We start from the raw sequence: 26,146 nt of genomic DNA on the forward strand, positions 1-26,146 counted from the left end.
TGCCAATCGCGTTGAGCCACCGCAGCTCCACTATAATTATTTATTATATTATAATTTAAAATTTTGTTTTTAAAAAAAAAAAAAAATGTCATACCCGGGATGCCTATTAGATTCTTGTTTGGTCAGATTTAAGTGAGTTATTCCTAAAAATCACAGGCCTACTGTATAAAACACCAAATTTCCTTGCAAATAATTGTACCGCTTTCAGCATGTTTTTTCAGAAAGAATCATACCGCCAGGGAGGTTAAGCGGCCAGGCTGGCAGTAAAACACCTTTAAAAATGTCCTTACTGGTGACTCGGAACCGTGCATGTGCAATTCTGAATTTAGCCGATTAGCGTAGTGCCGAGTTTCCGTCCCTATTCCTGTGGCGGGGTGTGTGAATATAAGCCACACCCCGCTGCCTGATACTAGCAGTTCTCTAATTGGCTACTCCTGGAACTATACATGTGTGGTTCAAAGATGCGGACAGGACATTTTTTACAGGTGATTTTCTCATTTTTACGGATAGGAGAAAAGAGCCTGTTAAAGGGGTTGTAAAGGTTCCTTTTTTGTTTTCTAAATTGGTTCCTTTAAGCTAGTGCATTGTTGGTTCACTTACCTTTTCCTTCCATTTCCCTTCTAAATGTTTTCTTTCTTTGTCTGAATTTCTCACTTCCTGTTTCTCCTCAGTAAGCCTGCCCCCATCATCTGGCTGGGGGTTAGTCAGCCAAAATAGCTTACTGAGAAATAACAGGAAGTGAAAAATTCATACAAAGAAAGAAAACATTTAGAAGGGAAATCGAAGGAAAAGGTAAGTGAACCAACAATGCACTAGCTTAAAGGAACCTATTTAGAAAATAAAAATCTTTACAACCACTTTAACATTGCCCCAGACACGTGGCCATCTTGGGGCCCCTCGCAGTGGCGGAACTCCAGCGCTGGTCGCAAGTGTGACCTGCCATTGCCTCACTTGTTTATTCTCTCCTCTGATGCAGCAGTTCTGAGCTCAGCATTTGAGAGCTCGCTCCTGCGTTGATGAAGGTGAACAGTAACAGCTAGGTGTCTCTTAAGCCCTTTTCACACTGAGGTGGTTTGCAGGCGCTATTGCGCTAAAAATAGCGCCTGCAAACCGACCCTAAACAGTGGCTGCTGTTTCTCCAGTGTAAAAGCCCGGAGCGGTGCGCTAGCAGGATCCTAGGGCTGCAACTAACGATTATGTTCAAAATCGATTAGTTGGCCGATTATTGTTTCGATTAATCGACTAATTGGATAATCTTAAAAAAAAAAGTGTGGTGTACAATTTAGTTATGTAAATAATAATAAAAAAAAAAAAGGCAATTTATTCTTAAATATCCATATGCAGTGGTAAATATAAATAACCAACTACAGTAATTGTAATGCCTTCTATTACCTCCACTTTCTCTGGGTTCAGATGCTGATCTTTCCTGCACAGAGTCTTTAAAGTGATTTTTTTTTTTTTTAAACAAACTTGTTATACTTACCTGCTCTGTGTAATGGTTTTGCACAGAGCAGCCCCGATCCTCAACTTCTGGGGTCCCTCACCGATGCTTCTGGCTCCTCCTGCCTTCAGAGTGCCTCAATAGCAAGCTGCAAAGTATAGTATAGAGCGCCCGCTATAGCAAGGTAAAAAAAACTTCTGCCTTTAGAACCACTCACTTCCTGCCCAGGACTACATGTCCCATGAGGCATTGCTCCTCACACTTTCACATTCACAAATTCTCAGGCACTTAGTGACATGTATGGATGGTGTACTGAGCTGTATGTGTGCTGCACTTTATTTGCTGATATGTAAACAAATAATGCATTCTATATGCAGGCCAACTAATCAACTGGCCGATTAATCGATAGTTGTCAACTATTTTCATAATCGATTAGTTGTTTCGGCCCTACTGCTAGCAGCATCTTTAGAGCGGTGTGTTTACCGCTCCTCCCCATTGAAAGCAATGGGAAACCGCGGCTATACCGCTGGCAATGCGCCTCTGCAGTGACTCTATACCGCCGGCAATGCGCCTCTGCAGTGACTCTATACCGCCGGCAATGCGTCTCTGCAGTGACTCTATACCGCCGGCAATGCGTCTCTGCAGTGACTCTATACCGCCGGCAATGCGCCTCTGCAGTAACTCTATACCGTCGGCAATGCGCCTCTGCAGTGACTCTATACCGCTGGCAATGCGCCTCTGCAGTGACTCTATACCGCTGGCAATGCGTCTCTGCAGTGACTCTATACCGCCGGCAATGCGTCTCTGCAGTGACTCTATAACGCCGGCAATGCGTCTCTGCAGTGACTCTATACCGCCGGCAATGCGTCTCTGCAGTGACTCTATAACGCCGGCAATGCGTCTCTGCAGTGACTCTATACCGCCGGCAATGCGCCTCTGCAGTGACTCTATACCGCCGGCAATGCGCCTCCGCTAGCAGCCACAAAAAGGTTAATACCTCTGCAGAGGTACATTGCTGGCGGTATTAACCTTTTTTCAGCTGCTAGCGGGGGTTAAAACCGCACTGCTAGTGGCAGAATACCGCTGCAATTCCGACGGTATAAATAAAAATAGCAGCGCTATACCACCACCGCACCTCCTGCCCCAGTGTGAAAGGGGCCTTAGCAACACCCTAGGCGTTTACCAGTCAGGCTTCATGAGGTACCAAAGCGGGCTACACTTATTGCAAGGGCATTATTCAACTTCAGTCAGATCTGCACCGTTTGTTTTGATCCTCAGATGCCCATTATTTGCATAGGCAGTTTTTTTGGTAAAGGTTTTAAGCCAACCTGGATCTCACCTTGACTCTTTGCCCTTCTTTGCTCTTCCTGTGGATTTGGTAGAATTCTCGGGTATCGGTTTTGAGGCCTGGCGTTCCCTTTAAATCCTGCCGCCAACTTTGCCTTGTTAATGTTCGTCAGTCTCTTTAACTTGAACAGAAGCTCTGGATTATCTCTGCGGAAGAAGGCGTTACAGAAGTGATGAAGACTGCGAGCTTCGCCTCCTAGGTTGCCGACATGGTGACCGGAATCGCCGGGTGCGAACCCCACTTTCCTGAAGCCGTACAGGTTGAGCTGACGGAAAAAGCTGCCAAGGCTGGTTACCTTAAAGATGTGCTTGGGCACAATCCCTCTGGGGGCTAATATCTCGGCCTCGAAAAACTCCTGATCGACGACGATCCCTTCTCCGCACTGGTCCCATCGCATTGAACGGTAGCGGGGCTCATTCACAATTCGCCATAGCTTGGCTGGAAAAGTATGGGGGATCATCCCAGAAGGGAGGTTACACTGCTCTACAGCCATTGGAAGGGCTTCTACATACAATACAGAGAATATTTAATATAACACCAGCTGGCACCCCTTCTAGGTAGGTACCCCCAGCTATTATAGATCTCTCCTATCAGACAATCTATAATTTCTTCACTTTTTCTATGACATCTATTTTCCTAGCACACCCCAACACACGGTTAGATGTTGGTAGATGATCGGGTCTTGTGGAAGGTCGAAGCAGCGGACATTCTTCTCATGTCATCTATGACGATCTATGACGATCTCTCCTTACTGCGTCACATTCCGAACTGTCATAGCCGCCCCGCCCCTCTCCGAGCTCCAACCTATAGGTGTCGAGCTAGTTCCGGCCGTGGTGGGCGTGTCCGCTACGTCTACGTCACGCAGCTGGAGGGAACGTGGAGGAGGAACGTGGAGGAGGAACGTGGAGAAGGTTACGCAGTTCCCCATAGGCGGGCATAGAACGCGCTGGGGCTGTATGGGAGACGTGAAGCTGACATGCAGTGCAGAGGGTGAGCGCAGCTTCCTTATCTCTACACGAGGACAGACATTTTCTTGTACTTTATTGAGAGGAGAACAGTGTGTGATAATTCAGAAAGACGTCCCTGCTGTGTATATGTATGTATACAGCGCGTGTGTGTGTGTATCATAATACAGGGAGCATTGTTTTGTTTATTTAACCACTTGCTTACTGGGCACATAAACCCCCTTCGTTCCCAGGCGAAATTTCAGCTTCCGGCACTGCGTCGCTTTAACTGACATTTGCGCGGTCGTGCGACGTGGCTCCCAAACAAAATTGACGTCCTTTTTTCCCCACAAATAGAGCTTTCTTTTAGTGGTATTTGATCACGCGCTTTTTATTTTTTGCGCTATAAACAAAAAAAAGAGCGACAATTTTGAAAAAAAAAGAAACACAATGGTCCGGATTCACAAAGGAGTTACGATGGCGTATCTCCAGATACGCCGTCGTAACTCTGAGTGTGAGGCGTCGCACCTCCGCGCCTGATTCATAGAATCAGATACGCCTCACAGTTGCCTAGATACGAGCGGCGTAAGTCTCTTACGCCGTCGTATCTAAACTGCATATTTACACTGGCCGCTAGGGGCGTGTACGCTGATTTACGCCTAGAAATATGTAAATCAGCTAGATACGCCAATTCACGAACGTACGCCCAGCCAACGCAGTACAGATACGCCGTTTACTTTAGGCTTTTCCCAGCGTAAAGTTACCCCTGCTATATGAGGCGTACCAATGTTAAGTATGGACGTCGTTCCCGCGTCGAATTTAGAACATTTTACGTTGTCTGCGTAAGTCGTTCGCGAATAGGGCTGGGCGTCATTTACGTTCACGTCGAAAGCATTGGCTTCTTGCGGGTTAATTTGGAGCATGCACACTGGGATACTTTCACGAACGGCGCATGCGCCGTTCGTAAAAAGCGTCATTTACGTGGGGTCACATAAAATTTACATTAACACACGCCCACATCTACCACATTTGAATTAGGCGGGCTTACGCCGGCCTATTTACGCTACGCCGCCGCAACTTTCGTTTGAGAATACGGCACTTGCCTGTAAAAGTTGCGGAGGCGTAACGTAAATAGGATACGTTACGCCCGCACAAAGATACGCGATTCTACGTGAATCCGGGCCAATATTTTTTACTTTTTGCTATAATAAAAACATAATTCTTTTTTATATTTTTTTCCTCGGTTTAGGCCGATACGTATTCTTCTACATATTTTTGTTAAAAAAAATCTCAATAAGCGTATATTGATTGGTTTGCGCAAAAGTTATAGCGCCTACAAAATAGGGGATAGATTTATGATTTATTTTTTACTAGTAATGGCGGCGATCTGCGTTTTATTTTTTTGTCAGGCCTGCGATATTGCGGCGGACATATCGGACACTTTTGACACAATTTTGGGACCATTCACCATTATACAGCGGTCAGTGCTATAAAAATGCACTAATTACTGTATAAATGTGACTGGCAGGGAAAGGGTTAACACTAGGGGGTGAGGAAGGGGTTAAATGTATTCCCTGGGTGTGTTCTAACTGTGTGTGGAGGGGGACTGACTGGGGGAGGTGACCGATGCTGTGTCCCTATGTACAAGGGACACAGATCGGTCTCCTCTCTCCCTGACAGGATGTGGAGCTCTGTGTTTACACACAGAGCTCCACGTCCCTGCTGTCACCGCTGATCGCGGATACCAGGCGGACATCGCGGCCGCCAGGCACGCGCATCGGCATCTCAGCGATGCGCCGGGCACAGTGTTTCCCCGCTGCGCGCCCCCAGTGGCGTGCGTGTGGAATGCACATAAAAGGACGTCCACCCGGTAGTTGAGAGCCGCGCTGTGGACGTCTTTCGTCTATAGCGCGGCTCTCAAGTGGTTACCGTATTTATCGCGGTTTAACGCGCTCCCGCGTATACCGCGCACCCCTAAAGTTGCCCCCGAAATTCCTGTAAAAAAAAATGTTATATGATTTTATTACTTACAGTTTTGGTGTCTTCGCAGCGTCCATCGTCCGGTCCGGCGTCCGTCTGCGGCCTCGGTGGTGTCCTCCCGGCTTCTCCAGCGTGCGCCTCAAGTCGAGTCCCCGCTTCCCGCGCTCAGTTCGAACGCCTCCGCCGACATATATCGAGTGCAGTACACCGCACCTAGCCGAGCCTAGCCGAATGTACCCGAGTGTACTGCACACGGTATATGTCGGCGCAGGATTTCAAACTGAGCGCGGGAAGCGGCTATCGGCGTATATCGCGCACCCACGATTTTCCCCTTATTTTAAGGGGAAAATAGTGCGTGATATACACCGGTAAATACGGTAATTGCTAGAAAACTACTTAGAACCCACAAATATTACGGGCCCCAGAGAATAAAACGGTGGGTGTTGCATTTTTTTATGTTTGCGATATTTGCGCAGCAGTTTTTCAAATGCAAATGTTTTTTTTTTTTTTTTTAAGGAATACACTTTAATCAATTTAAATGCAAAAAACACAATATGATACCCAATTGAAAAATATAAAAGATGATGTTACCCTGAATAAACTTGTCATACTTTGAAAATTGTGCACACCCAGAAAACAGCAGCAAACTACAATACCTAAAATCTCCATAGGTGACGCTTTAAAGCAGAGTTCCACTCATTTATAAAGCGAGGGTCCACCCTAAAAAATAAAAATGTGGCCAAAAAGGCTACAAATTTTTTTTTGTTGTTGTTATACTTACCAGAAGTGGCTGTTACTAGGCAGATCTCCTAATCTGCCACTTTCTCGTCCACAGTGGTCTTCTTTCCTCTCCTCCTCGCGCTGCCTGCTGGCAAATGGGGAGCGGTGTCTTCTGGGACCTTGTGTGTGTCTCAGGAGACATCCACCCATTCACATAGCGCCGCACGACTCACGCCTGCGCAGTAGGGAACCGGGAAGTGAAGCCGCAACGCGTCACTTCCTGATTCCCTCACCGAGGATGGCGATTGCTCGGCTTTGGCTGCCGACATCGCGGGCACCCTGGACAGGTAAGTGTCCTTATTAAAAGTCAGGAGCTACAGTGTTTGTAGCTGCTGACTTTTAATTTCGTTTTTTTCCACGCTTTAAGTTTATTAAAGGATATCTAAAGGTTTTTTTTTTTTAAACAAACATGTCGTACTTACCTCCTCTGTACAGTTGGTTTTGCACAGAGTGGCCCTGATCCTCCTCTTCTGGGGTCCCTCGGTGGCGCTCATGGCTCCTCCTGTTCTCGAGTGCTACGTTGGCGTGCAACTCTCCCTCGGGGCACTTATGCGGGCGCGCTCCCATGTCCTGCTGGTGTGTCCATTGACACAGACAGCAGGACTCGGCCCTGCCCCCAGCTCCTGCGTCATTGGATTTGATTGACAGCAGCAGGAGCCAATGGCTGCACTGGTATCAATCTATCCAATCAGGATCAACTCGTTCCTGTCGCTGGAAAGACCGAGTTCAGGTAAGTAAAAGGTGGCCTCTGCAACTGCATCACAGGAGGCTTTTCACCTTAAAGCGGATCTCCACCCTCATTTAAACTATAGCTCCATATTTCTACCGCTGCAAAGTAATCATGAATCGGCTATTTTGATTTTAATTAGCAAATGTGTACCTTATTTATGAGCCATGCTTCCGGTCTGCCCCCCCTCGGGTTTCCGACGGGTTTTCTGCCGTTTCCTGCGCTGCGCTGTGCCTGCTGGGAGCCAGTGTCAGAGCTCTCTAATTGTAATATTCTGCTCTGTTATCCAACATCGCGGGACTTCAGTTCTGTTGCGATGACAACAGAGACGCTCACGCCGCCGGTGTTGTATCGAAGTTGGTTTCCCCTGGCTTTCGGCTGCGATCGGAACTCCGCCCCTCCAGCCTGATGCAGACCAGCTCCTCCCGGCTCTGCCTCTGTAGCCGATCGCAACTCCGCCCCTCCAGCCTCCCAGTTTACTCCGCTCCAGCTCCGCCCACTGTCTCTCCTTGTTTCATTGCCCCCTTATACAGCTAATGGCACAACATTGAAAGAGCGATATGTGCCTGGCTTGCGACTGATTTAACCCTTTAAATTGCGCACTACCATGCTGCAATAGTGTGCATTGCAGGTCCATGGGGCTCTAATGCAAAGTGAATGGTGGCTGCACTGTGATCAGCTCACAACTGCATGTAATGCACACCACTGCGATGTGGTCATGCGGCATTTATTGGGTTATATTAAGAGGAAGAGGCAATACATTGATATAAAATGCCTCTGAAAAGCAAAAAAATAAAAATGTGTATCGCTCTTCACCGCCTGATTTAACCCTTTAAATGTCGCACTACCATGATGCAATAGTGTGCATTGCAGGTCCATGGGGCATGCACACCACTGCGATGTGGTCATGCGGCATTTATTGGGTTATATTAAGAGGAAGAGGCAATACATTGATATAAAATGCCTCTGAAAAGCAAAAAAAAATGTGGATCGCTCTTCACCGCCTGATTTAACCCATCAAGTGCCATGGAAACCTTATTGGATGAGGAAACCAGGTCTGATAGCAATAGGTAGCTTGTTATCAGAATTGGTTTCCCCTGGACAGAAAGTGTCCAGGGAAAGAAGGAAGAGTGAGGATGGTCTATACGGGGTACAGAGCAGTCAGGGAAACCATATACAAGTGCTTTTAACCCATCAAGTGCCATGGAAGCTCTATTGGGTGGGGAAACCAGATCTGATAGCAATAGGCAGCTTGTTATCAGAATAGGTTTCCCCTGGATAGAAAGGGACAAATGAAAGAAGGAAGAGTGAGGATGGTCTATAGGGGGTACGGAGCAGTCAGGGAAACCATATACAAGTGCTTTTAACCCATCAAGTGCCATGGAAGCTCTATTGGGTGGGGAAACCAGATCTGATAGCAATAGGCAGCATGTTATCAGAATAGGTTTCCCCTGGATAGACAGGGACAAATGAAAGAAGGAAGCGTGAGGCTGGTCTATACGGGGTACGGAGCAGTCAGGGAAACCTTATTGAAGAAGTGGTATCTCGCGCCAATAAAGTGAAGTATATAAAATGAAATATATTAATATGACATATATATTAGTGAATAGGCTGCTCCCCTGAAATTGAGACCAAGGTCAAAAGGTCAAAATTGGATAATAGTGGTGTGTAAAGGGGGCGCTCTAAATTAATTGTGTAATTTGAATAAACAAATGATCAAATAATCCGTCTGTGTCAATAAACAAAAATGGTGAACAAAATAATATATACAATAATTGAATAATACAATAAATTGGAATAAGAATATATATAATATAAAAAAGGGAGAAAAGTTGTAGTGACTAGATAAATAAAAAATATATAGATAAAGTCCATTAAAAAATTATTTGGGTGAAATACATTCAAATATGTCCTAGGCAGATTAAACTGAGAGAACAATGTTGAAAGTTCATGTGAAAGGTGTCGTCCTCCACCAAGAAAATATCCCCCAAAAGTGCACTAATGGATGGCTTCTTACCACAAGACGTTGACCTGATTGTTTAGAAAAGGTCACATAAAGCAATTGGTCACTAAACCAGTTGAAGGATTCAGCTGTGTAGCTATATGTCTCCTAGACTCGGGTACTCTCATAAAAGAGGGAAAAGGAGAACCGCCATAGTAAAGTATTGTTTATTAAAATATACCAAAAAGATAACAGCGTAGCCAAATGGTCTCTTACTTTAGTAGTGCCTGGGACCCGGCACTGAGGCTAGTCGGCAAGGCAGATACACTGCAATGAAGGTTCTTTGCTGGGGAACTGGCGTGTGAGATGAAATTTCCTCGCTGAAAAGACGGCGTGCGTTCCAAGCACGGGAGCCAGCGGGACCGGAAGTACGTCGTTCGTACGTAACTAGGTGGTAAACACGTCGTCAGCACCATTCCTGACGACGTGTTTACCACGAAACGTACGTCGAGGCGCCTAGTTACGTACGAACAATGCACTTCCGGTCCCGCTGGCTCCCGTGCTTGGGACGCACGCTGTCTTTCCAGCGAGGAAATTTCATCTCACACGCCAGTTCCCCAGCGAGGAACCTTCATTGCAGTGTATCTGCCTTGCCGACTAGCCTCAGTGCCGGGTCTCAGGCACTACTAAAGTAAGAGACCATTTGGCTACGCTGTTATCTTTTTGGTATATTTTAATAAACAATACTTTACTATGGCGGTTCTCCTTTTCCCTCTTTTATGAGAGTACCCGAGTCTAGGAGACATATAGCTACACAGCTGAATCCTTCAACTGGTTTAGTGACCAATCGCTTTATGTGACCTTTTCTAAACAATCAGGTCAACGTCTTGTGGTAAGAAGCCATCCATTAGTGCACTTTTGGGGGATATTTTCTTGGTGGAGGACGACACCTTTCACATGAACTTTCAACATTGTCCTCTCAGTTTAATCTGCCTAGGACATATTTGAATGGATTTCACCCAAATAATTTTTGAATGGACTTTATCTATATATTTTTTATTTATCTAGTCACTACAACTTTTCTCCCTTTTTTATATTATATATATTCTTATTCCAATTTATTGTATTATTCAATTATTGTATATATTATTTTGTTCACCATTTTTGTTTATTGACACAGACGGATTATTTGATCATTTGTTTATTCAAATTACACAATTAATTTAGAGCGCCCCCTTTACACACCACTATTATCCAATTTTGACCTTTTGACCTTGGTCTCAATTTCAGGGGAGCAGCCTATTCACTAATATATATGTCATATTAATATATTTCATTTTATATACTTCACTTTATTGGCGCGAGATACCACTTCTTCAATAAGGTTTCCCTGACTGCTCCGTACCCCGTATAGACCATCCTCACTCTTCCTTCTTTCATTTGTCCCTTTCTATCCAGGGGAAACCTATTCTGATAACATGCTGCCTATTGCTATCAGATCTGGTTTCCCCACCCAATAGAGCTTCCATGGCACTTGATGGGTTAAAAGCACTTGTATATGGTTTCCCTGACTGCTCCATACTCTGTATAGACCATCCTCACTCTTCCTTCTTTCATGTATCCCTTTCTATCCAGGGGACACCAATTCTGATAACAATCTGCCTATTGCTGTCAGATCTGGTTTCCTCATCCAATAGGGCTTCCATGCACTTGATGGGTTAAAAGCACTTGTATATGGTTTCCCTGACTGCTCCGTACCCCGTATAGACCATCCTCACTCTTCCTTCTTTCATTTGTCCCTTTCTGTGCAGGGGAAACCGATTCTGATAACAAGCTCCCTTTTGCTATCAGATCTGGTTTCCCCACCTAATAGAGCTTCCATGGCACTTGATGGGTAAAAAAGCACTTGTATATGGTTTCCCTGACTGTTCCGTACCCCGTAAAGACCATCCTCACTCTTCCTTCTTTCATGTATCCCTTTCTATCCAGGGGACACCAATTCTGATAACAATCTGCCTATTGCTGTCAGATCTGGTTTCCTCATCCAATAGGGCTTCCATGCACTTGATGGGTTAAAAGCACTTGTATATGGTTTCCCTGACTGCTCCGTACCCCGTATAGACCATCCTCACTCTTCCTTCTTTCATTTGTCCCTTTCTGTGCAGGGGAAACCGATTCTGATAACAAGCTCCCTTTTGCTATCAGATCTGGTTTCCCCACCTAATAGAGCTTCCATGGCACTTGATGGGTAAAAAAGCACTTGTATATGGTTTCCCTGACTGTTCCGTACCCCGTAAAGACCATCCTCACTCTTCCTTCTTTCATGTATCCCTTTCTATCCAGGGGACACCAATTCTGATAACAATCTGCCTATTGCTGTCAGATCTGGTTTCCTCATCCAATAGGGCTTCCATGCACTTGATAGGTAAAAAGCACTTGTATATGGTTTCCCTGACTGCTCCATACCCCCTATAGACCATCCTAACTCTTCTTTCTTTCCCTGGACAATTTCTGTCCAGGGGAAACCAATTCTGATAACAAGCTGCCTATTGCTATCAGACCTGGTTTCCCCACCCAATAGAGCTTCCATGGCACTTGATGGGTAAAAAAGCACTTGTATATGGTTTCCCTGACTGCTCTGTACCCCGTAAAGACCATCCTCACTCTTCCTTCTTTCATTTGTCCCTTTCTATCCAGGGGAAACCTATTCTGATAACATGCTGCCTATTGCTATCAGATCTGGTTTCCCCACCCAATAGAGCTTCCATGGCACTTGATGGGTTAAAAGCACTTGTATATGGTTTCCCTGACTGCTCCATACTCTGTATAGACCATCCTCACTCTTCCTTCTTTCATGTATCCCTTTCTATCCAGGGGACACCAATTCTGATAACAATCTGCCTATTGCTGTCAGATCTGGTTTCCTCATCCAATAGGGCTTCCATGCACTTGATGGGTTAAAAGCACTTGTATATGGTTTCCCTGACTGCTCCGTACCCCGTATAGACCATCCTCACTCTTCCTTCTTTCATTTGTCCCTGTCTATCCAGGGGAAACCAATTCTGATAACAAGCTGCCTATTGCTATCAGACCTGGTTTCCCCACCCAATAGAGCTTCCATGGCACTTGATGGGTAAAAAAGCACTTGTATATGGTTTCCCTGACTGCTCTGTACCCCGTAAAGACCATCCTCACTCTTCCTTCTTTCATTTGTCCCTTTCTATCCAGGGGAAACCTATTCTGATAGCAAGCTGCCTATTGCTATCAGATCTGGTTTCCTCATCCAATAGAGCTTCCATGGCACTTGATGGGTAAAAAAAGCACTTGTATATGGTTTCCCTGACTGCTCTGTACCCCCTATAGACCATCCTCACTCTTCCTTCTTTCATTTGTCCCTTTCTATCCAGGGGAAACCGATTCTGATAACAAGCTGCCTATTGCTATCATACCTTGTTTCCCTACCCAGTAGAGCTTCCATGGCACTTGATGGGTAAAAAGCACTTGTATATGGTTTCCCTGACTGTTCCGTACCCCGTATAGACCATCCTCACTCTTCTTTCTTTCCCTGGACAATTTCTGTCCAGGGGAAACCAATTCTGATAACAAGCTGCCTATTGCTATCAGATCTGGTTTCCCCACCCAATAGAGCTTCCATGGCACTTGATGGGTTAAAAGCACTTGTATATGGTTTCCCTGACTGCTCCGTACCCCCTATAGACCATCCTCACTCTTCCTTCTTTCATTTGTCCCTTTCTATCCAGGGGAAACCTATTCTGATAACAATCTGCCTATTGCTATCAGATCTGGTTTCCCCACCCAATAGAGCTTCCATGGCACTTGATGGGTAAAAAGCACTTGTATATGGTTTCCCTGACTGCTCCGTACCCCCTATAGACCATCCTCACTCTTCCTTCTTTCATTTGTCCCTTTCTATCCAGGGGAAACCTATTCTGATAACAAGCTGCCTATTGCTATCAGATCTGGTTTCCCCACCCAATAGAGCTTCCATGGCACTTGATGGGTTAAAAGCACTTGTATATGGTTTCCCTGACTGCTCCGTACCCCCTATAGACCATCCTCACTCTTCCTTCTTTCATTTGTCCCTTTCTATCCAGGGGAAACCTATTCTGATAACAAGCTGCCTATTGCTATCAGACCTGGTTTCCCCACCCAATAGAGCTTCCATGGCACTTGATGGGTAAAAAGCACTTGTATATGGTTTCCCTGACTGCTCCATACCCCCTATAGACCATCCTCACTCTTCCTTCTTTCCCTGGACACTTTCTGTCCAGGGGAAACCAATTCTGATAACAAGCTACCTATTGCTATCAGACCTGGTTTCCTCATCCAATAAGGTTTCCATGGCACTTGATGGGTTAAATCAGGCGGTGAAGAGCGATCCACATATTTTTTTGCTTTTCAGAGGCATTTTATATCAATGTAAGCCTTTTCCTCTTAATATAACCCAATAAATGCCGTATGACCACATCGCAGTGGTGTGCATGCCCCATGGACCTGCAATGCACACTATTGCAGCATGGTAGTGCGCCATTTAAAGGGTTAAATCAGGCGGTGAAGAGCGATCCACATTTTTTTTTTTGCTTTTCAGAGGCATTTTATATCAATGTATTGCCTCTTCCTCTTAATATAACCCAATAAATGCCGCATGACCACATCGCAGTGGTGTGCATGCCCCATGGACCTGCAATGCACACTATTGCATCATGGTAGTGCGCCATTTAAAGGGTTAAATCAGGCGGTGAAGAGCGATCCACATTTTTTTTTTTTTGCTTTTTAGAGGCATTTTATATCAATGTATTGCCTCTTCCTCTTAATATAACCCAATAAATGCCGCATGACCACATCGCAGTGGTGTGCATTACATGCAGTTGTGAGCTGATCACAGTGCAGCCACCATTCACTTTGCATTAGAGCCCCATGGACCTGCAATGCACACTATTGCAGCATGGTAGTGCGCAATTTAAAGGGTTAAATCAGTCGCAAGCCAGGCACATATCGCTCTTTCAATGTTGTGCCATTAGCTGTATAAGGGGGCAATGAAACAAGGAGAGACAGTGGGCGGAGCTGGAGCGGAGTAAACTGGGAGGCTGGAGGGGCGGAGTTGCGATCGGCTACAGAGGCAGAGCCGGGAGGAGCTGGTCTGCATCAGGCTGGAGGGGCGGAGTTCCGATCGCAGCCGAAAGCCAGGGGAAACAGGTTTCCTTGGGGAACCAACTTCGATACAACAGTGCGCATCCACGAGATCGAGCGGTGGATGCTGGGACAGCATCCACCGCAAATAGGAAGTAGCTCCTTGTGGGAATCGAGCGCCCAAAGCCAAGATGGCCACGGGACGCAAACAAGAATAAAAGTATTTATTATGGACGGAATAACAGCGGAGGGGCGGCCAGACACCGGAAACGTGAGTTTAGCACAGCAGTGCTAATACATATTTGAATAGCCCATAAAAAAAAAACGATTAAGCCGTGGGAGGTCCGCTTTAAAGTGGATGTAAACCCCAATTTTTTTTTTGATGTCACAATGTAGAGTATAAGATTTCCTATCATCTGTGCCCATTTAGTTAATCCAGCTCTGAGCAATCCTCTTTTATTGTTCAGTGAAATAAAACGGACTTGTAGAGAAAAACCTTAGTCCGTTCCGCCCCCTTGCTGTGAATGACAGGTTATTTACATATCTCATGCACTAACATTATTTTTTATTTCCCACCCCCACTCCTTTTCTGAAGTCATGTGGTTACTTTTCTGGATTTTGGCTGGATGTTAGTGATCAGCAGAATTCAGTGTAAGAAATACATAGTAAAAAATGCATGTTGACAAGGGGAGTGTAGAGGTGGGCGGGGAGTCTACTGACACAGAGCTCCAGACCCACCCACAGAATCTGCAGTTTTTCAGGTCTTATAACAGACAGAGGGGAAACACCTCTCCGTGGTGCCGTCATTGCAAGTGTGGGCACCCGTCTGTGACAGCTTGCGGCTTCACAGTCGGGTGCGCACTGCCCGTGTGTGAGTCGCTCTACGCCTTCTCAGTGGCAAGGCAATCTTCTGGGACCTGTGACGCTACTCAGGAGATTTCAGGGAGGGAGGGAGAGAGGAGGTGGGAGTGGGAATCTTTTTAAAAATTGACATGTTTGAACCGGTTCCATTTCACATGCTATGCGCTTATCTGAGCCTTAACCACTTGACCTCCGGAAGATTTACCCCCCTTCATGATCAGGCCATTTTTTGCGATACGGCACTGCATTATTTTAACTGACGATTGCGTGGGGTCATGCAACGCTGTCTCCAAATAAAATGTATGTCTTTTGTCGCCCTACAAATAGAGCTTTCTTTTGTGGTTATTTGATCACTTCTGCAGTTTTTATTTTTTGCGCTATAAACAAAAAAAAAGACAGTCAATTAAAAAAAAATATATATTTTTTACTTTCTGCTATAAAACATATTCAATAAAAATGTATTCATCAATTTAGGGCAATATGCTGGTGTCAGTAAGAGAAGGAATAGTGCACCATCATCAGTGTCAGTAAGAGGAGGAATAGGGTCCCATCATTGGTGTCAGTAAGAGGAGAAATAGTGCCCCATCATTGGTGTCAGTAAGAGGAGTAATAGTGTCCCATCATTGGTGTCAGTAAGAGGAGTAATAGTGTCTCATCATTGGTGTCAGTAAGAGGAGAAATAGTGCCCCATCATTGGTGTCAGTAAGAGGAGGAATAGTCCCCTATCATTGGTGTCAGTAAGAGGAGGAATAGTCCCCTATCATTGGTGTCAGTAAGAGGAGAAATAGTGCCCCATCATTGGTGTCAGTAAGAGGAGGAATAGTCCCCTATCATTGGTGTCAGTAAGAGGAGGAATAGTCCCCTATCATTGGTGTCAGTAAGAGGAGAAATAGTGCCCCATCATTGGTGTCAGTAAGAGGAGTAATAGTGTCCCATCATTGGTGTCAGTAAGAGGAGTAATAGTGTCCCATCATTGGTGTCAGTAAGAGGAGAAATAGTGCCCCATCATTGGTGTCAGTAAGAGGAGGAATAGTCCCCTATCATTGGTGTCAGTAAGAGGAGGAATAGTCCCCTATCATTGGTGTCAGTAAGAGGAGAAATAGTGCCCCATCATTGGTGTCAGTAAGAGGAGGAATAGTCCCCTATCATTGGTGTCAGTAAGAGGAGGAATAGTCCCCTATCATTGGTGTCAGTAAGAGGAGGAATAGTGCCCCATCATTGGTTTCAGTAAGAGGAGGAAAGGTGTCCCATAATTGGTGTCAATAAGAGGTGGAATTGTGCCCCATCATTGGTGTCAGTAAGAGAAGGAATAGTGCCCCATCATTGGTGTCAGTAAGAGGTGGAATAGTGTCCCATCATTGGTGTCAGTAAGAGGTGGAATAGTGTCCCATCATTGGTGTCAGTAAGAGGTGGAATAGTGTCCCATCGTTGGTGTCAGTAAGAGGAGGAATAGGGGTCCATTGTTGGTGACATGGGAAGGCAAGGTGCCTTATCATTGTCAGTGGAGGAAATAGGGCTATGTTGATGGTGTCAGTGGGAGGGATTGTGCCCCATTGGGAAGAATCATATTCTATTGCTGGTGTCAGTGGAAGGTGGTGCCAAGGACTGGTTAATGGCAAGTAAAGGTAGGCTGCAGTTTGGGTCTTGGGTTAGAACCTTTGTCTGTATTTTATTGTCATCTGTCCCTATAAAAGTGATATTTTGTCTTAGGACAGAAAGTGATGGAGGATCTCTCCAATGATAATGCAAACAATCGGGGAGGATTATATATCAGACAGGAGGCTCATATCTTATGCATTAATCTTCCTTTATTAATGCTCACAGCAGAATGTATTTCTAAAAATTCAATGTAAAAAATTCTTAAAACACACCACCACCCCCAGCAGTCCCCACAGTCAATAGCCCCACCCCTACAGAGGTCTCCATAAAAGGGGGCTGCTAGTGGTGGTTCCTCCTCTTTCTTTCTGCTCACAGCTAGATAAGATAAGTATACTTGTCAATACTGTGTCTGTCATAGAACGTCAATACCAGTATTTGATTATTATTACTGGAATATTTCTATTTTATTATTATTTTATATCTATTGTATTTCATTATTATTATTTTATTATTGTTTTATTGTTATTTTAATTTTACTATTAGTATTAGTATTTTTCTGTCATTAGACTGTCTCTGCAGCCATCTTTTCCTCATTTCTCTACTTCATTCTCTTTTACCTGACAATCGCAGAATTCGGGGGTCCGCCCCCTCACTGTGACAGAGTTGCGTTTCTTCCACTCCTCTGCTTGTCCTTCTTCCTATGCGACCGCTCCCTCGGCGCCATCTTACCTTCTCCCCTTCTTCTCCACAAACACGCGCGCTGCGGGGGGGGCGGGGCTTTCGGCTCCCGCCCCGCTCAGCCAATCAGAACACAGCGGCCGAGATATCCCGATATCTCACCACGGGCCGCTCCTCTCTCTCTAATTCACCTCCCCTCCGTTGCCAGTCCGGCGCCAACGGAAGGGAGGGTAGGACTGGAGCCTGCAGACGCTGCTCTGCACCCTGGTAACATCTTTTTTGGCTGCTCTTACCCCAAACACCCAGCGCTATTTGCCCAATACTGCCTGCTTAGCCACCTGATCTGCAATCAGATTTATCTCACTACTGTGAATCTGAGCATAAGCACATGGCTGACCCCACTCAACTGAGTCCCAATGGGAAATCCCCCCCTCAGGCAACTCACACACACTTAGCGCTTCCCAGTTACAGGACATTATCCAGATGTCCATCCAGGCTGCCCTGGCTTCCACTGTTCCAGTCCCTTGGACTCAACAGCCCACAATTACTCCACCACTGCCACCACAGGACAGTGAACCACCTACAAAAAAGGGCAAATCCTCTCACAAGAGGAAACACACCCTGGTGGTACATGACTCCCCGGCAGGGGAAGTAAATAATTTGCCACAGGTAGCCCCTAACATGGTCTACCAACCCCAGCATCAATCTACTATCTCTGGACCCCAGGGAGAAACAACAAACGGGGTACAAAGCCGTTAGAAGGGCTAAACCTAATTCCTATGACGAATCCTCTGATGATGACTCTGCCGACCCATCTGAAGGGTCGGAGATCTCTGAGTCCGAATCAGGTACAGAAGATGCTGGGGCCATGGCACTTGACACAGCTGCCACTCCTGCCACGCAGGATGAAGTCCTTCTGGACGCCCTTGGAGAACCCTTTTTCTCCCCGGACGCAATTACTCACCCGCGCTCCGGAGAGTGGACTCCCTTACCACACGTTTCACAATATGTTGAACTGTGGGCAAGGAAGTCCCTGGATAGATCTGGCCGTAATAAACTGAGAGCCGAATGCCCTAGACCCTCATTACCTAAAAAGGTTGTGGCCACCCCAGAGGTGGACCCGGTCTTAACCAAATACCTTCTCAAAACGGGAAAGTTCCAAAAGAAAGGTATCGAAAGGTCCTTTCGGTCAATACAAGACCGCGTACTGGACCTTATGGGCCCACTCACTAAGATCCTTAACCTCTTCGAGCAAGCTGCGGCTTCTGGACAACCGGTGGATCTACCTCAACTAAGAGGCTGGGCCCAAAGAGCCCTATGTCTAGCCGTTACGGCAAACACGGCATGCTCTGTAGAAAGACGCAGGTCCATCCTCATGCGCCTAGATCCCCAGCTATCCCACCTGGCGGAATCTGAGCCTGGTCCCTCGGCCGAGGGTATGCTCTTTGGCGAAACGGTTATAAAGGACATAAATAAATTTGTGGGCTTGTTCACCAGCCTGGACAAGGCCCAAAACTCCTTACGGAGAACTGGGACCAATAAGATTTTTAACAGGGCCGGCAGAAATAGAGGCCGTTCTGCCGGCCGTGCCACTTTCTATAGGCCACAGGGCAGACCTCCTGCTCAATATCCATACCAGGCTCCATCCTATACCGCCCCAATGGCTCAACCAGCACCATTCTTTCCTCCCCGAGGCAGACCCTGGCGCGGACGCGGGGGACGGGGATACCCACGATCCAGACCTCCTACCGGTGAGTATACCTTACACCACACTCAGTCAAGTTCCTGTGGGGGGTCGTCTGAAGTATTTTACCCACGCCTGGTCTGCGATTACGGCAGACGCGTGGATATTACACTCAGTAGAGGGATTTGTTATAGACATACTGTCCCCTCCGATCCTCAACCAGATCCCTCCCCCCATTCGGTTTGCGACACAGAGCTGTCTTCTCATAGACAAGGAGATTCGAGACCTCCGGACCAAACAGGCAATCATAGAAGTGGATCCTTCTTCCCCAGGTTTCGTGAGCAACCTGTTTCTAGTACACAAGAAAGGGGGAGGCTTCCGCCCTGTAATAAACCTCAGGGGTCTAAATCAATACGTCAAATATCGACATTTCAAGATGGAAGGAATCCATTTCCTCCGAGACCTTCTCCACACTGGGGACTGGCTCGTAAAGATAGATCTAAAAGACGCATACCTAACGGTCCCTATACACCCAGACTCGCAACATCTGCTCCGGTTCCCGTGGAGAGACAGAATGTGGCAATTCACTTGCCTCCCATTCGGCCTATCATCCGCCCCATGGTGTTTCACCAAGATCATGAAACCGGTGGTGGCAGCTCTAAGAAGCAGAGGTGTACGCCTGATTATTTATCTGGATGACATTCTCATCATGGCCTATTCCAGGAGTCAATCTCTCCTCCACATGTCTTGGACTTTAGAACTGATACAGTCACTGGGCTTCATTATCAATCACGACAAGTCCATCTTAATACCATCCCAACAAATGGAATTCCTGGGCTTCACGGTAGACACCGTTTTATCCACCCTCAGTCTTCCCAAACCCAAACTCGCCCTCATCCGCAAGGAGATTCGTTCAGCACTATGCCGAGACTGCCTTTCCCTCCGCACACTGGCACGGTTGGTGGGCCTTCTTGCGGCCTCCATTCAGGCCATCTTTCCGGCCCCATTACATTACAGAGCCCTTCAGAGGCTCAAAATCATGCATCTAAGACAGGGCCTCAGATACTCAGACGAGATTCCCCTCTGTCAGGAGGCTACCGAGGAGTTGAAATGGTGATTCCACCACGCCGTCGAATGGAACGGCCGGACCATCTTCAACCCCAACCCGGACGTCGTCATAGAATCGGACTCCAGTCGACGGGGCTGAGGCGCCCGGTGCGGGACAGCCTCCACGGGAGGAACGTGGTCCGCAGCGGAGACCTCTTTGCACATCAACGCATTAGAACTATTGGCAGCCCTGTTCGCTGTCAAGAGTTTCATGCCTCATACCCCCACAGGCTGTATCCTGTTCCGCATGGACAATGTGGCGGCAGTGCAATACATCAACCGTCTAGGGGGCACCAAATCCAAAACCCTGGCTTACATAGCGAAAGACTTCTGGCACTTTTGCTTAACCCACAACATTACCCCTATAGCGGAATACATTCCGGGAGTCTCCAACTCAGTTGCCGACTGGAATTCGCGATATCTTCGCGATTCCAGCGACTGGAGACTAGATCGATCTATATTTCTTCGCTTGCAGCGTCTCTGGGGACCGCTATCCTTAGATCTCTTCGCCTCTCGCCTCAATCATCAACTCCCACACTTCTTCAGTTGGAGGCCGGATCCGGAGGCATATGCGGTGGACGCTCTCCGCCAGTCCTGGCCAGAGGGAACACATTACGCGTTCCCACCTTTCCAACTGATTCCCAGACTCCTCCTACGGATAAATCATCTGGGGGCGGTGGTAGTACTGATTACACCTTGGTGGCCTTCCCAACCATGGTTCCCGATGCTACTGGGAATGGCGATAGACCTTCCCAGGCTTATCCCCCATTTGCCACATCTCCTCACCAGTCCGAACGGGGACCCCCACCCACTGATTCGCGACAACAACCTTCCACTTCTGGCATGGTTGGTATCGGGATCCCAACCCCAGGTAGAGTCCTTTCAGAATCAGCTCAGAACCTACTCGCCCTGGCCTGGGCCCCCGGGACTAGATCGGCATATCGATCGGCCTGGAGGCTCTGGGTGCGTTGGTGTGATCAACGACAGGTTGATCCCATTCACGCCCCTGTAGCACTGATAGTGAATTATTTGGCGGATTCCTTTGAATCCGGTAAGTCATACAGCTCTATCAATATCTATAGATCAGCTATCTCAGCATACCATTGCCCCGTAGATTCCTTACCAGTCGGCAGACACCCGTTAGTATGCCGACTCTTGCGAGGCGCCAAATTTCAACGTCCCCCTAGGCCTAGATACCAAGCGACCTGGGATGTTTCCAAGGTGCTTGATATGTTCGCCAATTGGGGGGAGAACACGGACCTATCTCTTAGACTTTTATCCATAAAACTTACGGTCCTTCTCTGTCTGATTTCCATCAAGAGGGTATCAGATGTGAGGGCTCTGGACATCTCCAGGCGACAATTTTCGCCGCGAGGTGTTGAATTCTCCATAGTCCGCAGGACCAAGACCGGAATCCAGTCAGTATTCTACCCTGCTTTTCCTACACATCCCTCACTCTGTGTAGTGCGTTGCCTACAGGCATACGAGTCCCAGACCTCTGCTCTGCGTCCCACGGATTCTTCTCAATTACTTATCTCCTATGTCAAACCTCACCTTCCCGTCTCAGCTGCCTCTCTGGCGCGCTGGGTGAGAACCGCCATGGAAATGGCAGGGATCGACATTACCCTATTCGGTGCTCATTCCACCAGAGGTGCCATGGCTACCAAGGTGATCGTATCAGGAGGCTCTCTTTAAGATCTTTTGAGAGCGGCGGACTGGTCTTCAGAGACCACGTTCCGTCATTTCTATTTCAGACCACAGGACCACGTTTTTATGTCGGTCCTTTCTTAAGGTTATCAGTATTATATTGTATGTACTTTTCATATCTACATGTTGTGAACACTAGCTTTGAACTTGCATAAGATATGAGCCTCCTGTCTGATATATAATTTGAGATTTTCCTATCTTGTGACGGAAAATATTGATTATATGAAGACAGGAGGCGAGTATCTTCCCTCCCGTTTCCCCCCCTATTACGATTGTTTTTTCATATTCTCAGGTTACTGATCGACGATCCGGATCTTGCAGACGGATACTCCAATTTGGAGAATGAGTGAATCTTGCCTTCACGTTAGGACGCAACTCACCTGAAGAACCCCGTTGGGATCAGTTGTTCCTGAGACCCCTGTTGGGTCACGGTTAGTGCTTCACTTCCTTTCGGAAGTTCTCGGACGTCGACCGGCCGGTTTGGACTCCGATGTTTATGCTTGGATCCTCCGTTGTGGTACCGTTTACCTAGATGGATTTGCATCAAGAAAGAGGAGGAACCACCACTAGCAGCCCCCTTTTATGGAGACCTCCGTAGGGGTGGGGCTATTGACTGTGGGGACTGCTGGGGGTGGTGGTGTGTTTTAAGAATTTTTTACATTGAATTTTTAGAAATACATTCTGCTGTGAGCATTAATAAAGGAAGATTAATGCATAAGATACTCGCCTCCTGTCTTCATATAATCAATATTTTCCGTCACAAGCTAGGAAAATCTCAAATTACATCTGACAATGATTTTATGGCTCGCTGTTGTGGTGACAACTGCAGCTTCTTTGTTGTGGATGCCCCAGGGACAGAAGGTAAAGGGAACCTCCCTCCCAACAGGGTGACAGACAGAAATATAAACATGACAACATTTTTCATTCTTACACAATTTGGGTAATGTCAGGCTTTAAGCGCAAAATTAGCGCCGACGACACACCGCCCCAGTGTGAAAGGGGTCTTACAGCCAGTGAAACTGTCATCTTAGGCCCAGATTCTCGTAGATGGGCGTAAAACTCCGCGGGCGTAACGTATCTCATTTACGTTACGGCCATACTTAACATTGGTTGCCCCTCATATAGCAGGGGCAACTTTACGCCGCGCAAACCTAAAGTAAACGTCGTAACTTCACTGCGCCGACCGCGCGTACGTTCGGGAATTCGCGTATCTAGCTAATTTGCATACTCGACGGGGAAAACGACGGAGGCGACACCTAGCGGCGAAAAAAAATATTACATTTAAGATCCGACAGCATAAGAGCCTTACGCCTGTCGGATCTAATGGATATCTATGCTTAACTGATTCTAAGAATCAGTCACAATGATACGACGGCCCAGATTAGGACTTACGACGGCGTACATTGCGTTGCGCCGTCGTAAGCCCTTTGAGAATCTGGGCCTTAGTCTCTGTTTTATCTTTGGTTGCCATGGTGCTGCACATGTGACCAGTTAAGACACCAACCATTTAAAGTGGAACTTTACCCATAACAACTTGATAAAAAATAATGTTGTTTAACAAGGAACATACATTCTACATGAATAATTCTGCTACCAAATGTAATGTGTGCTGTAAATTGCCTCCAGCATTGCCCCTCTTGCTTCTTGCTGGATGCTGCCATTTTGCTGGACCCCAAGCCCCTGAACAGCACTAAATCATAAAGCGGAACTAAACCCATCGATTTAATGGTTTTAAAAAACAGATACATTCATGGAATGCCGGGATTGCTAACTGTCACATTTGCTTGTGTCCGCAACCAAACTGTCAAACCATCAAATGGCTGGTATCATAAATGATAACATATGTAGCACTATGGCAGTTGCAGATCAAAACAGAAGCAGCTTCTTTGGCTGTAAAGGACAGGAGGGTTTAATTCTGTTTTAACCGGTTCCCGACCGGCTCACACGGCACAATGGCTCTCCTGGGCGAAATCCCCGGACAAATCAAAAGGCGAACAAAGTTTCGCAGTCCAAGGACCCCAGCTATGGAACACTCTACCCACGGACATCCGCTTGGAAGAAAACCATCTGGCCTTCGGGAAGAAGCTTAAGACCCATCTCTTCTGAAGACACAGTGGACACCGGCTGCAATTTGTAACGCTATACAAGTTACTCATTCATTCATTAAAATGGGTTTTCCTTTTAGAGCCGCCAGAGGTCGCGCGCGCCTGCTGCACAGCAGGGGGCATATGCACGTGGCCGGCAGTTGCACGGCGGGGGACCCATTGCGTGTGGCCGGCAGTCACGATCTCGTGCACGAGCGCCAGCACTGGGATTTGTGTGTGTAAACACACACATCCCAGTGCTGTCAGAGGAGAGGAGACATGTTGTTTGTTCCTAGTAAGTAGGAACAGCGAAATGTCTCCTCTCCTACTCAGTCCTATCCCAATACAGTTGGAACACAGTGAGGGAACACACAGTTAACCCCTGGATCGCCCCCTAGTGTTAACCCCTTCCCTGCCAGTGACATTTATGCAGTAATCAGTGCATACTAGTAAAAAAAAAAAAAATGCCATAAAAATGCCATAAATCTTTCCCAGAGTTTGTAGACACTATGGGCCAGTTCTGCCGGTCGTATCTATGCAACTGATTTAGAGAATCAGTTACGCATAGATATTCCTAAGATCCGACAGGTGTAACTGTGTTACACCGTCGGATCTTAGGCTGCAATTCCAGGCCGGCCGCTAGGTGGCGTTTCGTTTTTTTTACGCGACGAATATGCAAATGAGGAGTTATGCCGATTCAGAAACGAACGACCGTCCGGCGTTTTTTTTTACATCGTTTGCGTTCGGCTTTTTCCGGCGTATAGTTACCCCTGGGTCTATGAGGCGCAGCCAATGTTAAGTATGGCCGTCGTTCCTGATACGAAATTTGAAATTTTTAACATTTAAACATCTAAACCAATGACGTCCTTGCGACGTCATTTGGAGCAATGCACGCTGGGAAAATTTCCGGACGGTGCATGCGCTGTTTGATCGGCGCGGGAACGCGCCTGATTTAAATACTACACGTCCCCTAGCCGCGGAATTTGAATTCCGCCGGGGGATTTACGATACGCTGCCGCAAGTTTTGAGGTAAGTGCTTTGTGAATTAACCACTTGCCTCAAAAACTTGCGGCGGCGGATCTTAAATCAGATCTAAAGATCCGCGACCTATGTGAATCTGGCCCTCTAACTTTTGCGCAAAACAATCAATATACGCTTATTGTGATTTTTTTTTACCAAAAATATGTAGAAGAATGTATTTTGGCCTGAACTGATGAAGACTTTTTTTTGGGGGGGGGGGATATTTATTATAGCAAAAAGGAAAAAATATTGTTTTTTTTTTTCAAAATTGTCAGTCTTTTTTTGTTTAAAGCGCAAAAAATAAAAACCGCAGATGTGATCAAATACCACCAAAAGAAAGCTCTATTTGTGGGAAAAAAAGGATGCAAATTTCATTTGGGTACAGGATAGCACAACCGCGCAATTGTCAGTTAAAGGACCGCAGAGGTACAAAATTGTAAACAGTGCTCTGGTCAGGAAGGGGGTAAAATCTTGCGGGGCTGAAGTGGTTAAGCTGTCAGTAGATCAGCCTCTAAAAATTCAGCAATGCCTAAAAATTCAGCAGTGTATTACTGGATTTTAATCCGTATAGACACTTATTTTTGATGTTTTACATAGCTATACCTGCAAAAAAAAACAGCTTGAAGTGATCTACCAGGACTTAAAGTGGAGCTCCACCCAAAAGGTGAAGCTCGTCTTATCTGCCTCCTCCCCCCTCTGCAGCTACATTTGGCACATTTTGGAGCGGAATGGGAACCCGGTTTTAACAGGTACTTGCTGCTATGTCTGGCTGAATTTGCCGCGGCAAACTCAGCCAGAAGTTCGACCCCTCTCCTCCTTCCCTCGCAGCCAGCCCATTCACAGAGTGCAGCACGATCTTCGCATGCGCAGTAGGGAGTTGATTGTGAAGCCGCAAAAAAATGTTGCGGGGAAGACAACACTAGATTCCTGGACAGGTAAGTGTCTTAATATTAAAAGTCAGCAGCTACAGTATTTGTAGCTGCTGACTTTTAATTTTTTCTGAAGGAGCCTGGAGCTGCGCTTTAATTTTCTGACTAAAGTTCCACTTTAATTGTTTGATAGTTCAGTTTAGAGCACAGGCACCTCCTGAATG

At 46.5% G+C, this 26,146-nt stretch overlaps 1 protein-coding gene across 1 annotated transcript in view; it reads right to left on the reverse strand.

Moving 5' to 3' along the window:
• Positions 1-3,556, reverse strand: part of HSF5 (heat shock transcription factor 5) — a 63,299-nt gene extending 59,743 nt beyond the window's left edge. The window contains exon 1 of the mRNA XM_040339432.1: positions 2,781-3,556. Coding sequence (XP_040195366.1) covers positions 2,781-3,282 — 502 coding nt within the window. The 5' untranslated portion in view covers positions 3,283-3,556. The remainder of the gene's footprint in view (positions 1-2,780) is intronic.
• Positions 3,557-26,146: the final 22,590 nt, after the last annotated feature.

Source organism: Rana temporaria, chromosome 2, assembly GCF_905171775.1.
Source record: "Rana temporaria chromosome 2, aRanTem1.1, whole genome shotgun sequence".
NCBI lineage: Eukaryota > Metazoa > Chordata > Amphibia > Anura > Ranidae > Rana > Rana temporaria.